The 14,008-nt window shown below is 47.2% G+C and overlaps 1 protein-coding gene across 3 annotated transcripts in view; it reads left to right on the forward strand.

Annotated features, from left to right (window-relative positions):
- Positions 1 to 14,008, forward strand: part of Smoc1 (SPARC related modular calcium binding 1) — a 156,921-nt gene that overhangs the window by 74,311 nt on the left and 68,602 nt on the right. For all 3 annotated transcript variants that reach the window (XM_026780667.1, XM_026780672.1, XM_005343288.3), the window contains exons 2-3: positions 6,931 to 7,096; positions 8,323 to 8,435. In XM_026780667.1, coding sequence (XP_026636468.1) covers positions 6,931 to 7,096; positions 8,323 to 8,435 — 279 coding nt within the window. The remainder of the gene's footprint in view (positions 1 to 6,930; positions 7,097 to 8,322; positions 8,436 to 14,008) is intronic.

Here is a 14,008-nt window from a genome sequence, read left to right on the forward strand (position 1 = left end):
TCCTCCTCCTCCTCCTCCTCCTCTCATTGTCTTCTTCCTCCTTCTCCTCTTCGTTCTTTCCTCTTCCTTTTCTTCCTATTCTAGAGAGTGTTTATTTGAGGTTTATTGTTCCAGAGGTTTAGAGTTCATGACCACTGGGGTGGGGAGCATGGTGGCGGGCAGGCATGGCACTGGAGCAATAGCTGAGAGCTCACACCTGATCCACAAACACTAGATAGAGATAGATAGATAGATAGATAGATAGATGATAGATAGATAAATGATAGGTAGGTAGGTAGGTAGATAGATGATAGCTAAGAGCTTACATCTGATCCACAAACATGAGATAGAGATAGATAGTAGATAGTAGATAGATAGATAGATGATAGATAGATAGATAAATGATAGATAGATAGGTAGATAGATGATAGCTGAGAGCTTACATCTGATCCATAAACACTAGATAGAGAAATAGATAGATAGATGATAGATAGATAGATAGATAGATAGATAGATAGATAGGGGCAGTGGTGGCGCACACCTTTAATCCCAGCACTTGGGAGGCAGAGGCAGGCGGATCTCTGTGAGTTTGAGACCAGCCTGGTCTACAAGAGATAGATAGATAGATAGATAGATAGATAGATAGATAGATAGATAGATAGATAGATGATAGATAGATAGGTAGATAGATAGAAAGGCATGTGGGATGGCACAAGCCTTTTGAAATCTCAAAGCCCTCTCTCAGTGACACACCTCCTCCAGCAAGGCCACACATGAAAGGATCTTCTTATCTATGACATTTTAGGTTGAAGTTTGATATTTATCTGTTTAGTCTTCAGACACGTATTGAGCAATTGCTTTGGGTTAGACATTGTGTTATTCCTTACATATACAAAGAGAAATAAGGCTCAGCCTTTTATAGATATGTAAGCTGATAAATGTTAATGCAGTGTTGAGGATTTTCGATAGGTAATGATCACAGTGCAGTAAGATCTCCGAGGATGCTAATGCTCAAAATATGAAAGCGTTTGCTATTTAAAATTTTATTTCATTAAAGTCTATTAATTGATATATGTGGGAGGGGGCATGCCTAAGGAGGTCAGAGAACAACCTGTGGGGTCCTTCTCTCCTCCCATCACGTGAGTTCCAGAGACTGACAGGTTGTTATGCGGGGCAGTAAGTACCTGCTTAGCTCTCTTACGATTCTGTCTGATGCTTAGATGATAACAGGGGCAGTGTGGAACTGGAACTCAATGGGAAGGGAAGGCCGGGGTCCGAGTCAAACAGGTGAGCAGTAAAGGACTAAATGAGTCACAATGGATACGAGAGTCCTAGCCAGCCCTCGGCTATTCCAGACATCCCAGATAAGGTCAGCAAGGGGGCAAGCACAGCATCGGCCGAGCTCCTTCCTGGTCAAACGCAATCAAGCTCACTACCTCTGCTTCTACTATGTGGAGCAGAAGAACCTCCCAGCTGAGCCCTGCCAGCCTGCAGAGTTATGAGCAAGAAATCGTCCAAAGCTATTAAACGCAGGGGTAGTTTGCTTTGTAACAATGGATAAAAAGGAAATGAAAAGGAGCTGTGCTCTATGTGAATTCATTAGGGGGGAAAGCCTCAAATTAGTTTGGATTTAGTTTGTGATATTTTATGCTATTACAAGGAGAGATATCGCTCTTACTCCGTAATGCCGGGTTCATTCTCCCAAACCCACTGACTGGATTGTTTAGTATGGCTTCTGCTACCCCTTTAACAATAAAAAAAAAATCTCTGCTATCAGATAAACACCTGTTTAAAAACCTAGCTGGGGTGTGAGGCTGGAGAGAGCTCAGTGGTTAAGAATGCTTTCTGCTTTTCCCAGAACCGCACACCCAGACACACACACACACACGCACGTGTGTACACAACACAATGATGATAAAATAATAAAATTGCAGGTGGATGTTAAGTCTAGGGAACGGTTTGCGTTAGAAAACATTGGACATCTCCTCCCAGACCGAGCCTTAGGCTGGCTCTGTTGTTCAGTACATTGTCATGAAGGCTTGGCAGCCAGTCAAGTCTGACACAGCTTGCGGTGTTGGGGTGGTCTCTTCAGGCAGAAGCTGCGGCTGAGGTCTTTGACTATGCTCTTCTGGAGACCAAAGGCAGGGACCAGCGTCTGTGCATTTCAGATGGAAGGGATGATGGGTGCAGCCTTGGATTTTTTGTCTGCCCTCATTCCTCCCCACGGCAGAGAAAATCTCTGGTGAGCAGCTTTTCTAACAGGAAGGGTGGCTTGTTTATGTGGATGTCAAGTGTCGGTCCCCCTTTGCAAGTGTGAGCCCCATACAAAATGTTTGGAATTACCCAGTCCCCAGGGAGAGCGGGGGGAGGGACAGTTCCAGCTGCACAATTGTCCTGCCCCCCTTTGTTGGTGTCTATATTATGCAATCATATTTAACAACATTATTAGTTTGCTTTTCTTGTCTCTTGGTTAGGAAAGAGGTTTTTTGTTTTTTTTTTTTTTAATTAGAAATGTAGTTTTCATCCTTAAGGGAAATGACTAAGTGTTTGGATCATTGGGGGAGAATAATTGACCCTGCTGCCATCACCGAAAAAATCTTGCCAATCAATGACAGTTGCTTCAATTCTCCTGAGTGTGTGCTGTGAGCACATAAACATGGTTCGATTCACTAATTCCAGCCTGTACCTCCTGCGACCTGCAGGATGGGAGTAAAGCTACCCTCATGACTTTGTTTGGACGATGACAGACAAGTTACTGTCCATTTTCAGAATGCAGGAATTATTGTCAAGATCTTTCTTTGCTTTAGTTCAGTGAGTCTTAGCCTGACTCTAGGAAAAACTCACTTGAGATTGAATATGGTCCTGCACACTTAGGAGGCTGAAGTAGGGAGACTGCAAGGCCAAGGTCAGACTGGGTGATGACAATGAGACCCTGTCTCAGAAAACACAAGCAAAACCTCAGTTTGGGACTATTTACCTCCTCCTAATTTATTTATCCATGGCTGGACTATTTCATACGGTAGCTACAATCCATGCATAGTCATCTGGAGTTAAACACAACTACGTGTTTGGTCCCTTAGTTGCATTTGCTATATATCGTGTGCGTTTTGTGGCCATTGTATTAGATTAGGCATGGACACAGAGTATTTGATAATCAAGAAAAATTCATTGGAACCATGTGCCTTTGTAGTACTGCAAGCTTCTAGGATCATACCTCCTCTTAGCTTCACGGCTCACATGTTGTGTGGTAATTGCCTGCCTGGCATCTTATTCTAGAGTGGAAGCTCACCATGAGGAGGGGCTGTGTTGACTGTGTCGCTTCTTCCACTAGTGTCCCTCCTCACCCCGACTTCCTGGCTACAGAGTCAATGGGCCGATGGGAGGAGCGAGCACCTCGTTCTGAGAATGAAGGGTGCTCTCTTCTGTGAGGGCAGAGGTTCCCTGTTAAAGCCCCATTTTATAGAGCTCAGCCTGTGTTTTGAAAGCAGTCACAAATACACACAGTTCCCAAAACACACAAAAATGAGGGTCTACAGTTGATGGAAGATGGTCTTTAGCCACTGCCCTATGCTGTCCCTGAAGATTTTATAGCACCCCCGGGGCCAGTAAATTTGAGACAGGAATCTTGTGGGAGCTCTACTGACACCGAGACCACCTCCGTGGGCCGGGAAGGTGGGGCTCAGAGGTTCTGTAACCTGTCTGTCTGCACACAGAGTGCTCCCCTTGTTGTCAGGCTGGTCTCTGGCACAGCTGCCCTGAGTCTCTTTTGGCTCAGAACAAGCCATTTCCAACCTGAATTTATGACCTGCAGTTCAATGCCACGGTGACGCCTGTAGCTGTCTTCTGTGAGCGGCAGAGCAGACAAGGGAACCTCTGCCAGTTTAAAAAGACACATTGTCTCTCCCTCGGTGTGTTCTCTTAAAAGGAAAACCACACTGTTTAAATATCAAAGATGAGCAAAAGCTAACATATGATTTAGGTGCTGTTAGCTAATTTGATCCTCACAGTAACATAAGGCAGATATGTTAGTATCTTCATTGTTGGCAGGTGAGAAAACATTGTCGCGGGGCCAGAAAACACAGGCAACTCCCCCAAGACTCAACAGTGTCTGTGTGGGTGCTGGAATCTATGCCCATGATCTGTTTCCATGCTCCCAACTGCCAGGGCACACTACACTCACACTACAGACCAACACAGCAGGCCAGAATACCCTCCTTGTTGCAAAAATCCGGCTCCAAGTCAACAACTAAGAACCTCACATGCGATCATTCTGCCCTCAAGAGCCTCTGTTCTGAGGTGACATCAAGACAGAGAGCCCTGGGCCACCTCTGTCTGCTGCATTGTCACGGGGAGGTTAGAGGAAAAGACATGGCTAGAGGAAGTCAGGGCTCAGAGCCTGGTGTTTGGAATCTGGGAGAGGAGGCTAGGCCCAGTGCTATACAACTCAGTTCTGAGGTAATTCCACATGTGAAGCACCTCTCATAGCTACACTGGTTCCACAAAGAGTCAAGCAGTCCAGCCTTGCGCTTAGATACTCAGATGTGTTTACCAGCAAAACAGATTAAATTCTTCTTGTCTTGAAGCTCCAAGTTGGGGATCCCATTGTCTATCAAGTCACACAAAGTCATCTCAGACCATACAGAAAGCAGTAGTTGTGAGAGATTGTGATGGGGGCTCTCTTTGCCTGGGAGCATCGAAGAAGCCTCTGTAAAAAGAAGGTGGAGCCCAAAGGCAGAGCAGGGTGAGAGCAGCTAGATGGAGGAGGGGCACCTCTGAAAACGGAGCTGGCTGGATGATCAGAGAGGCTTTGTAAGCAGTGGTAAGTACAGATGCCAGTACTGAGGCCAGGGACGGGCCTGGGGTCATATACTGTCAACCTGGAGCATCCCTGGTCTGTCCCAGGGGCAGCTGGACACCTCAAGGGTTTTAAGCAGGGATCCAGGGCGAGGATGGTAGGCAGAGGCCACGGCTCCTTCCATCCTCATTAAGGCACACTCAGTGTGGCAACCAAAGGCTTCTGAGATACCAAACCACATTGTCCCTCCTCACCGCTGTCTTCCTACGTTGAGAGTTACACCCTCATACAGGGTCCTGGTGGGCCTCTGTAGCTGGGATGTGTTCTGTGGACCAATGGACACCCTGGGGGTCATCAGATGTATGTGGCGGGCAGTTGTTGCTAGCATTTGCTTTTTGTGGTTCTGTGAAAGTGTCTTCAGGCTCTTATTTGCTTGCATCACACAGTGGGACTACAGTACATCACACAGTGGGACTACAGTACATCGAGACAGACCCGTGCCCACACCTTCCACCATCTGTGCACCTGGTACAGTTGTTCAGTCAACACCAACAGTACCCATTACCCACGTGTGCTCATGACCTTCCCTTCAAGTTCTACTGAGAGAGCTTGTAGCAGCAGTAGCAGCAGCAGCAGCAGCAGTGGTTCTCAACCTGAGGGCCATGACCCCTTTCGGGGCTGCATATCAGATATCCCATAGATCAGATATTTACATTATGATTCATAACAGTAACAACATTACAGTTATGGAATAGCAAAGAAATAACTTTATAGTTGGGCATCACCAGACACGAGGAACTGTATTAAAGGGTCACAGCATCAGGAAGGTTGAGAACCACAGGACTACAATGTCGGCCCAGGGCTCTGCTGTGGGTCCCATTCCAGGCCCAGCTGGCCTCATCAGGGGCCACTGGGTGGAAAAGTTCATAGCTTGTACTCGAGCAATCACAGCTGTTAACAGTGGTACATGGACAACCATCTCTGGTTTGATAAATCTGGAAGATTCCCTGTCAAATATGCTTTTCAATCTTGTTACTAATTGCTGTGCGGCACAACCGCAGAGTGTACCAGCTCCAAACAGTGGATTCGCAGGGCCAGTTCCAGACTGTTTCAGGACCGGGCTCAGCTGGGTGATCCTTCTCATTTTCATCTCTGACAGCTGCAGTCAGTTGACAGCTGGATCTCGCTCATCCCGAGGTCTATCCACGCACGCTTCCTGTGCCTGGGCTATTTTTTTTTCTTCCTGTGCTTTGCACATGTGTCGATCATAGAGGGAATTCTGCAAGAACCTAGCTCTATGACTTAGTGGCCTCTCCAAACATCACTTTCTCAGTTTTTAGCTGGTCAGATAAGTAGCTGAGAGCAGTTCAGCTTTAGATTGGATCCTATAGCTCAGTAGGACTAGCGGTGAGCACTTTGTAGTTACTTTTAGGTCACTGTAGAACTTGGGGAATCGCTGCACATGGGGTTTATTGACGGTGACTGAGAATCCCGATCCTAAAGATTTCTGCTTCACTCACTGTTTCCCAGGCTGACTATTATCATGGCCAGTCTTGAAATGAGGAAGTACTTTTCTGCCAGAAATTCACTCAGCTTATATGTACTCCCCTGGAGAGCAATGACAGATGATAGATTTGGGGTTCAATGTTATTTAATACATAAAGTTTTCTGCACAGAAATTGGAGACTGAGATCTGCTTTTAAGGAAAAGCCTAAATAGTGGTTGAGAGAGCCATGCCTTTGGGTGGAGAGGATGACGGTCTTCCAGGTCACAACTTTGATTTTATTTACCACAGATTTAGGCTTGGGCTGAGATCCCCACCCTTCAATGCTGCGTGACATTGGTCCAGTCACACCTTTCCGGGCTGCTGTTTCCTTATCCACAAAATCAGGGTAGTTGTGAAGTCTGACAAGATCCTGCATGTGGATCCCTTGGCACAGCCTGTTTATGGGCAGTCAATGGACCTCGCTATCCTTAGGATGTGACAGGAAACCTTCATCAGATAGATTTGGTGTCTGCTTGGTTCCTGCATCTCTGGGATTTTATAGCAAGGTTTATCTGGAATTTGCTTACTAAGGACAAGCCAATATGGGTCTCTCCCTATTTTTCTTGCAAAATTAACCTCTGTGCCATTTCATTTTTTTCTCTTGATATAGTTTCTCATAAGTGACCGTGATCCTCAGTGCAACCTCCACTGCTCCAGGACTCAACCCAAACCCATCTGCGCCTCTGATGGCAGGTCCTATGAGTCCATGTGTGAGTACCAGAGAGCCAAGTGTCGGGACCCAGCCCTGGGCGTGGTCCATCGAGGGAGATGCAAAGGTGAGTGACCACACTGAGCTGCGAAGGATGCCAGCTGGGGCTGCAGCTCCTGCGGCGTGATATCCTCATTGAAAGCTTGAATGCTTTTGGATTACTCTTCTGTCCCTCTGTGTCTTCCATCAGTGTGAGGGGAGAAAGGGAGCGGTGCCTGAAGGGATGAACACTTCCCTGCTTCAGACACTAACACCAGTGAGGAGCGAGGGTCTCTCTGGCCAGTGTCTTGTTTGTGGTTTTATTTCAAGATGGAGACCCAGTACATTACTGCTGGCCCTGGGGTAGGGATTCCAAATCGTTGGTTCATGAAAGTGTTTTTTTTTTTTTTTTTTTTGGACTGCTTTAAAGCATGGAAAGTATTTGAGATAACATGTATAAAATTGGGAGATCAACGACAGCAACAAATCTGGCTTTCTGTTCCTCTCTTCCAAAGTCATCAGGTCTGGTACTATCCGGTTTGTTGGAGCAAAGCAACACATAGCCAGAGCTGAGACACTTGCAGTCCCTAGAGCGGAGCTTGCTTTCTGGTTCGCTACCATCCTTAATCCTCCTTCGGGTTTCTGAGCTCTGCATGCGATCCTTCTCAGACATAATCTGTGTTGCTTTCCCGAGTCCTGTAGATATTTGAGCTTGTGACCCTCGACTGCTTAAAGCCAGCATAGGAAATGCAGAGGGCTAGCAGGTTGTCCCAGACATTTGATTTTCTCAAGGAAGCGAGTGCTAGCATTGCTGTGTAGCCCTGACCAGCCTGACACTCACTATGTAGCCCAGGTTGACTCCAGGCCTTCCATCAGAGCTTTCCTAGTACTGGCATTACAGGTGTACAGCATCACACTCCTCTCATAGTTCCTGGATTTGTTAGCTTTAGAAGAATCCTGGGAGAATGAGTGAAAATGGAAACCAGCCCTCACCTCATGGGCAAAGGGACAGAGAGAGAGAGAGAGAGAGAGAGAGAGAGAGAGAGAGAGAGAGAGAGAGAGGGAGGCAGAGCCTGGGCTAATATGCTTGCTTCTCTTCTACTTTTCTGGTATTGCATTAAGAGGACGGTGAGCTCGAGTGGCCATCTTGTGCACAGGCCCTGCGCTCTCACTGCTGATCAAGCTGGTAGCATGCAGCCCCTCCCCAAGGCGGAGGGTTTTGCTCAGCGTTCCTGCCATGGGGCAGCCATTTGGGGCCCTGGCTTCTGTGTGGAATCCAAGGGAAACATACGATGTCCTCCTCTCCCCGTTTAGATGCTGGCCAGAGCAAGTGTCGCCTGGAGAGAGCTCAGGCCTTGGAACAGGCCAAGAAGCCTCAGGAGGCTGTGTTTGTCCCGGAGTGCGGTGAGGACGGCTCCTTCACGCAGGTGAGGTCTCAGAAGGGTTTCTCGGGTTGCTTGCTGGACTGAGGCAGAAGGGAGATGTCCAGAGAGCACTAGGGTCATTTGGCACCTTCACTTTCTGCCAAGGGCTGGGCGAGTGGCTCTTCAGCTCCCTTCTGTATTGTCTTTCCCCTTATGGGCCCTCCATGCCACTCCTCGCGCCAACTGGCAGTGGGCCCTGACAAGATGCATGGGAGTCTGAGCCAGGAAACTGGTATGGCTGGGTCCTCGCCCTCCCTGCTGGCTGTCTTTTCTGAGGGCCAGACCTGCGTTTTTTTTTTTTGTTTGTTTGTTTTTTTTTTTGTTTTTTTCTCTTCTGTCAAATGTGGGTTGATTATTTTCTCTCATCCCTGCCAGTTTCTACAGGCAACCCCAGTATTCCCTGCACTATTTATTGCTGCCCCTCCACACACTCTTGTCATGTGCCCCCTTGAATGAAACAGCGCCCTCTTTGAGCACGAAGTGTACCAGGCTCCTGGACTGCGCGTGTGTCTAAGCACACGCACTGAGATGCTCAGATACTTTTTCCGTAATTCCAACGTCTCCGGCTTGGTTTCCTGTCTAGTGCTTTGCATAAAAGCAGGGAAGGATACATTTCATAGCAGCTGTGGGATGGTAAGATATGGCTTCAAAAGCTTCTAGGCTGCTCCCTAGGGCGCCCCTGGAGTAGGGAGAGCCACAGGACACAGTAAACTTAGTCAGGTTGGAGATTTGTCCCTGTGCCTGCCCCGCCCCTCACCTCAGGGTCCTCCGATCCATTTAGAGGGAATCTACCCTTTCAGAGTTAGAAGTGACAACTTCGGGTTTTAAAAGCTTCTCTGTAAGTCTGGATGGGGGGGGGCACAGGGTGGGGATGGTCAAAGGGGCTTCAGATTTCACTTCTTGGTGAGGTCTAGGGCATTATTGATTTCAGACCAATACCCTCTTGGGTAGTAACATAGAGAGATGATTGGTGGGGGTTGGACTTCGATGTTGTTAATGTTTCTCAGTTGACTGAAACTGTAACCAGTCTGGAGAGCAAGGCTGGAGAGAGCACAGGGATAAAGTGACCTTGGCCATCAGCCCTGGGTGAGGTGCTTGTTTTGACTTCCTGTTTAAAGCTTTGCACAGCCATGGGAGGTAGCGTCATTATCCCTATTTATGGAAGATGAATGCACCGTCATGCCTTGGAGGGGAGAGCTGGGTTCAAGCCCAGAGCACATCCAGAGATCTCTATGTTCTGCTGCTCTCTGAACTGGCAGACTCAGAGGAGACTCTGAGGAGCGCACCAGGAAGATGTAGTCTAGGGCCGTGGTTGGTGCCCTTACCTGGTTGGGGCTGACTGTCTGGGCTGGAGGCCAGCTCACATAGACAAGTTACCTAGGTTCTCAGGGTGCTTATCTGAAAAAAAAACAGAGACGATTATCTCCACGATTGTTATGTTATACATATGTGATACATTATTATGATGTCATGAGCATTATATATTACTCTTATGTTCTGCATGACATATTACTATTATTAGTGGTTACTATTCCACTTCCCTTGTAAGGCTGTGAAGAGGATTAAATGAGCTAACACAAGGGAAATACTTGGAACATATGGACGTCATGTAAGCATTTACCAGCGTCCTTGTGATTCCCATCTCTATTGTGGGTCTCCAACTTAGATGTCCCCAAGATCTCATGGCCGGCACTACTTAAGAGTGGGGGAGGGCACCCAAAACCTTTGGGTAAAGCTTCAGAGCTTGGAGATTCATGAGCCCCCCCCCCTTTTTTTAAAATCAAATTTGAAGTTTGCTATTTGTTCTAGTAAAAAGAAGGTGGTGACCTCTGTCTGTATTTGAAAGTGCATCTGAGAAGCCATACCCTCAGAGGGGAAATCATTTTGGGCTGAGACCTGCAGGAGAAAGGTGATGGGGAGCAGGGGCGGGGGCGGGGGCGGAGCTGGGTGCAGCTGCTCTCTCCCATCTGCAGGCTCATGTAGTCCTGAATGTGTTGCTTATGGGAGTGGTTGACCTCTGCCCTCCTGATTCTGAAGTGTTTGCTGTCTCATGACAGACAGCCACTGGCCAGCTTTTGTTCTGGTGAGGCCAGGCCCTACCAGGTGGTGTTTGCTTAAGGAAAGGAACTTACAGATTAGTCCAGGCTGACTTGCTAAATGAGAGCGCCCTGGAGTGCAGACTGTCAGGTATCCGTTGCTCCTGTGACAGGCTAAGCACTGCCATGTGTCCACAGTTCAGGCTGGCTCACCTTGGCGGACAGCTCGGACAGCCAGGCAGTAGATCATCCCGGCTCGAGTGATTAAATGGAAGTATCTCCCCCCCCCCCCAACCCCCATCAAAGATGCTGCAGTAACTTCACAGAACTGCCATTCTGAGTGCGATTCAGCCACTTGGATGAGCACTGTGAGAGAGGTGCCTGTCTCCTTCCCCCATGGCCCATCATCACTCAACCAGCTCCTTTTATCCCCCTAAGACCAAAGCCCAGAGACAAGCTCCACTGCTCTAATATTCCTTAGGATATTGGCATGTATGTTTCCTGGAGTTAGTAGCATTCCGTGGTCCTGGGAATTGTTACAGATGTCACTCTCCTGAAGAACAAGGAGAGAATGGTGGGACTCCGTGAGGACTGGCTTTATCTGGCATGAGGCACAGCTGGAGGCCACATGACTGAGTTAGCGTTAATGAGGCTCATATGGGGACTCTGTGGCTTCTTCCTTTGTCTCCCCTTGTCCTCTTTCCTCCCTACACCCAACCTCAACTCACACATGGGCGGCTCGTCTTTGTCTACAGCAGAGATGTTACATGTTCATCGCTGTACTTAGTTAGGGCAGTCCTAGACCATGAAATCTAACTCTGAGGTTCCCATTCAGACACAGGTATTTTTGCGAGTATGTGTTTATGTGTTTGGGCAGGTATACGTGTGCATGGTTATGTCTGTGTTTTTTGGGCATGTGTGTGTGCAAGCACATGTATGTATGGTTGTACATGTATGTGTGTGCAGGCCAGAGGAAACCTTGGGTGTTGTTCTTATTGGAAACATCCACCTTGGGTTTTAAGGCAGTTTCTCACTGGCCTGGAACTCACCAGTTAGCTTAGGCTGGCCTGTAAGCCCTTGGATCTGCTTATCTCTCTGCTCCTACAGCATTGGGGTCACAAGGGCATGTCACTGTGTCTAGCCTTTTTATGTAGGCCCTGTGGTCAAACTTAGGACCTTGTACTTGCAAGATTGAAGCACTTTAATGAACCTTCTCGCCCCCCCCCAGATGATGTCAGTATATGTTCAAAAATTCAAACCTGTTTTGGAAGTGGTTTGTCTCTCTGGTTTCTTGAATGCATCGTTGAGATGTGGGGTTCAGCTCTTTGGGGACCTGGAGTGAAATCAGTTGCTCCAGGCTTTGTCCTTCATGGTGGTGGTGTCTATTTCTTCTCTGGGTACTGGGGACATAATTCCTAGTATCTATCTGTCCCTTCCAAGGTCTCTGTCAAGTGTTTGTCCACTGTCCAAGTGGTTTAGCTGAAATCTGTGGTGACCGGGAGTTGAATTGCCACCATCAGGAAGTGCTGGCAGGAGTTTGCCAAGCGTCATTCATCACCGAATGACAATGATGGTCACTGTTGAGTGTGCTGGTGCCAGCCAGGGTTTTTTACTCGCCGATCTTCACGGCAACCTTTTCTCCGTAGTTATTAGTGCCTTTGTATAAAGAAGGGCTGGGTTTCGGAGGGAGAGAGCAGCAGTTTGAGGTCACTGAGCTAGAAGGGGTTTGTCCTCAAGCAGATTAACTTCAGGGCTCCTCTCGGGCTGGTTTTGTGCAGAAGCGGCCTTGCACATGCATTTCATTTTCACCCCCATTGTTAGCCCACAAGTTCCCTCTCTTGTTGCCCAATCAATCAAACACACATTTAAAAAAAAGCCCTTTGATTATGGAAATTTTAAAAAAGTACAAAAGAGGAGGCATAACAGTATAATGAGCTCCATGTACCCATCACCACTTTCAACAATGACCGACACATGGCCAATTCTGTTTCATCTTTGCCCCATTTTCATCTCCCATCGCAAACTGAGTCTCTTCAAAGCAAATCTCCAGACACAATATCTTTTTATTCCAGGCAGGCAGGCGTTCTGAGCTCTACTGTGTTTTGGGCTATGTGCTGGTTGCTATGAGGGATTAAAAAATGTGACCCCTGCCTTATGCAGAAAAGATAGCAAGCCACGTGACAAAGTAACTGTGTAAAGATTGTGTGTGTGTAGCTGGAGGTTTATTTTTTAAAGTCCTCGTAGGAGTCTATTGACTAGAATTCAGGATGCATTTCGTTAATGAGAAAACAAGCACAAATTAATTTTTTAAAATGTGTAGCCCAGGCTGACCTTGAACTTGCGATCCTCCCGCCTCTGCCTTCTTTAACAAGGCATGCACCACCACAACCAGCTACATTTTTTCTTACAAACACCTTAAGCTGAAAGGAAATGATACACATTAACCTTAATGACAAAGAACTGGTCTTATATAGGTATGGCTTGCAATTGGAAAGGAAAAAAAAAACCCTAGTGAAATGCAGTCAAGAGATACCAACAAGGAAGGTATGAGCGATAAGGCAACAGCCTGTAACCAAGGCTGGGAGGTCACGTGATGAAAGCATTTGCTCCATGCATCAGGCCCTGGGTTCAGTCCCTGGTACCACCATAAAAAAAAAAAAAAGAAAGAAAATGGCCAATAAGTGAATATATGAATGATGTAATCTTCTCTACTCATTAAATTATATAATTAAAATTATTAATATTAAGTATTAAAGTATATCAATCAAGTGAGGACAGTGTTGGGGAGATGGCTACGTGAGTAAAGCACTTGCTTTGGAAGCATGAAGACCCAAGTTTGCTCCCAGGAACCCAGATGAAAAGCAGGGCGTGGTGGCGCACTGGTAATTCTTGCCCTGGGACGGCAGCAGTGGAAGGGTCCCTAAGACTCGCTGGCTGGCCAGCCCAACCTACTCAGCAAGAGTAGGATCAACAAAGAACCCTATCTCAAAAAGCAAGGCAGAAGATATCTGTCTTAATTCGGGTTTCTATCGCTGTGAAGAAACACTGTGACCAAAGCGACCTGGGGAGGAAAGGGTTTATTTGACTTCCACTTCCATAGCATTGTTCCTTATCAAAGGAAATCAGGACAGAAAAACTCAAATTGGTGAGGAACCTGGAGGCAGGAGCTGATGCAGAGGCCACAGAGGGGTGCTGCTTCCTGGCTTGCTTCTCATAGTTTGCTCAACCTGCTTTCTAATAGAACCCAGGACCACCAGCCCAGGGATGGCACCACCCACAATGGGACAGGCCCTCCTAAATCAATCACTAATCAAGAAAATGCCCCACAGGCTTGCCTACAACCTGATCTTATGGAGGCAGTTTTTAATTGAGTTTTTCTCCTCTCCTCTCAGATGACTTTAGCTTGTGTCAAAATGACATAAAACTACCCAGTACAGCACTGACCTGACTCACACATATATACCCCACAGGAACACACACACACACACACACACACACACACACACACACACACACACACACACACACACACATGGGGGG

This window comes from Microtus ochrogaster, chromosome 1, assembly GCF_000317375.1.
Source record: "Microtus ochrogaster isolate Prairie Vole_2 chromosome 1, MicOch1.0, whole genome shotgun sequence".
In the NCBI taxonomy this organism is placed as follows: Eukaryota; Metazoa; Chordata; class Mammalia; order Rodentia; family Cricetidae; genus Microtus; species Microtus ochrogaster.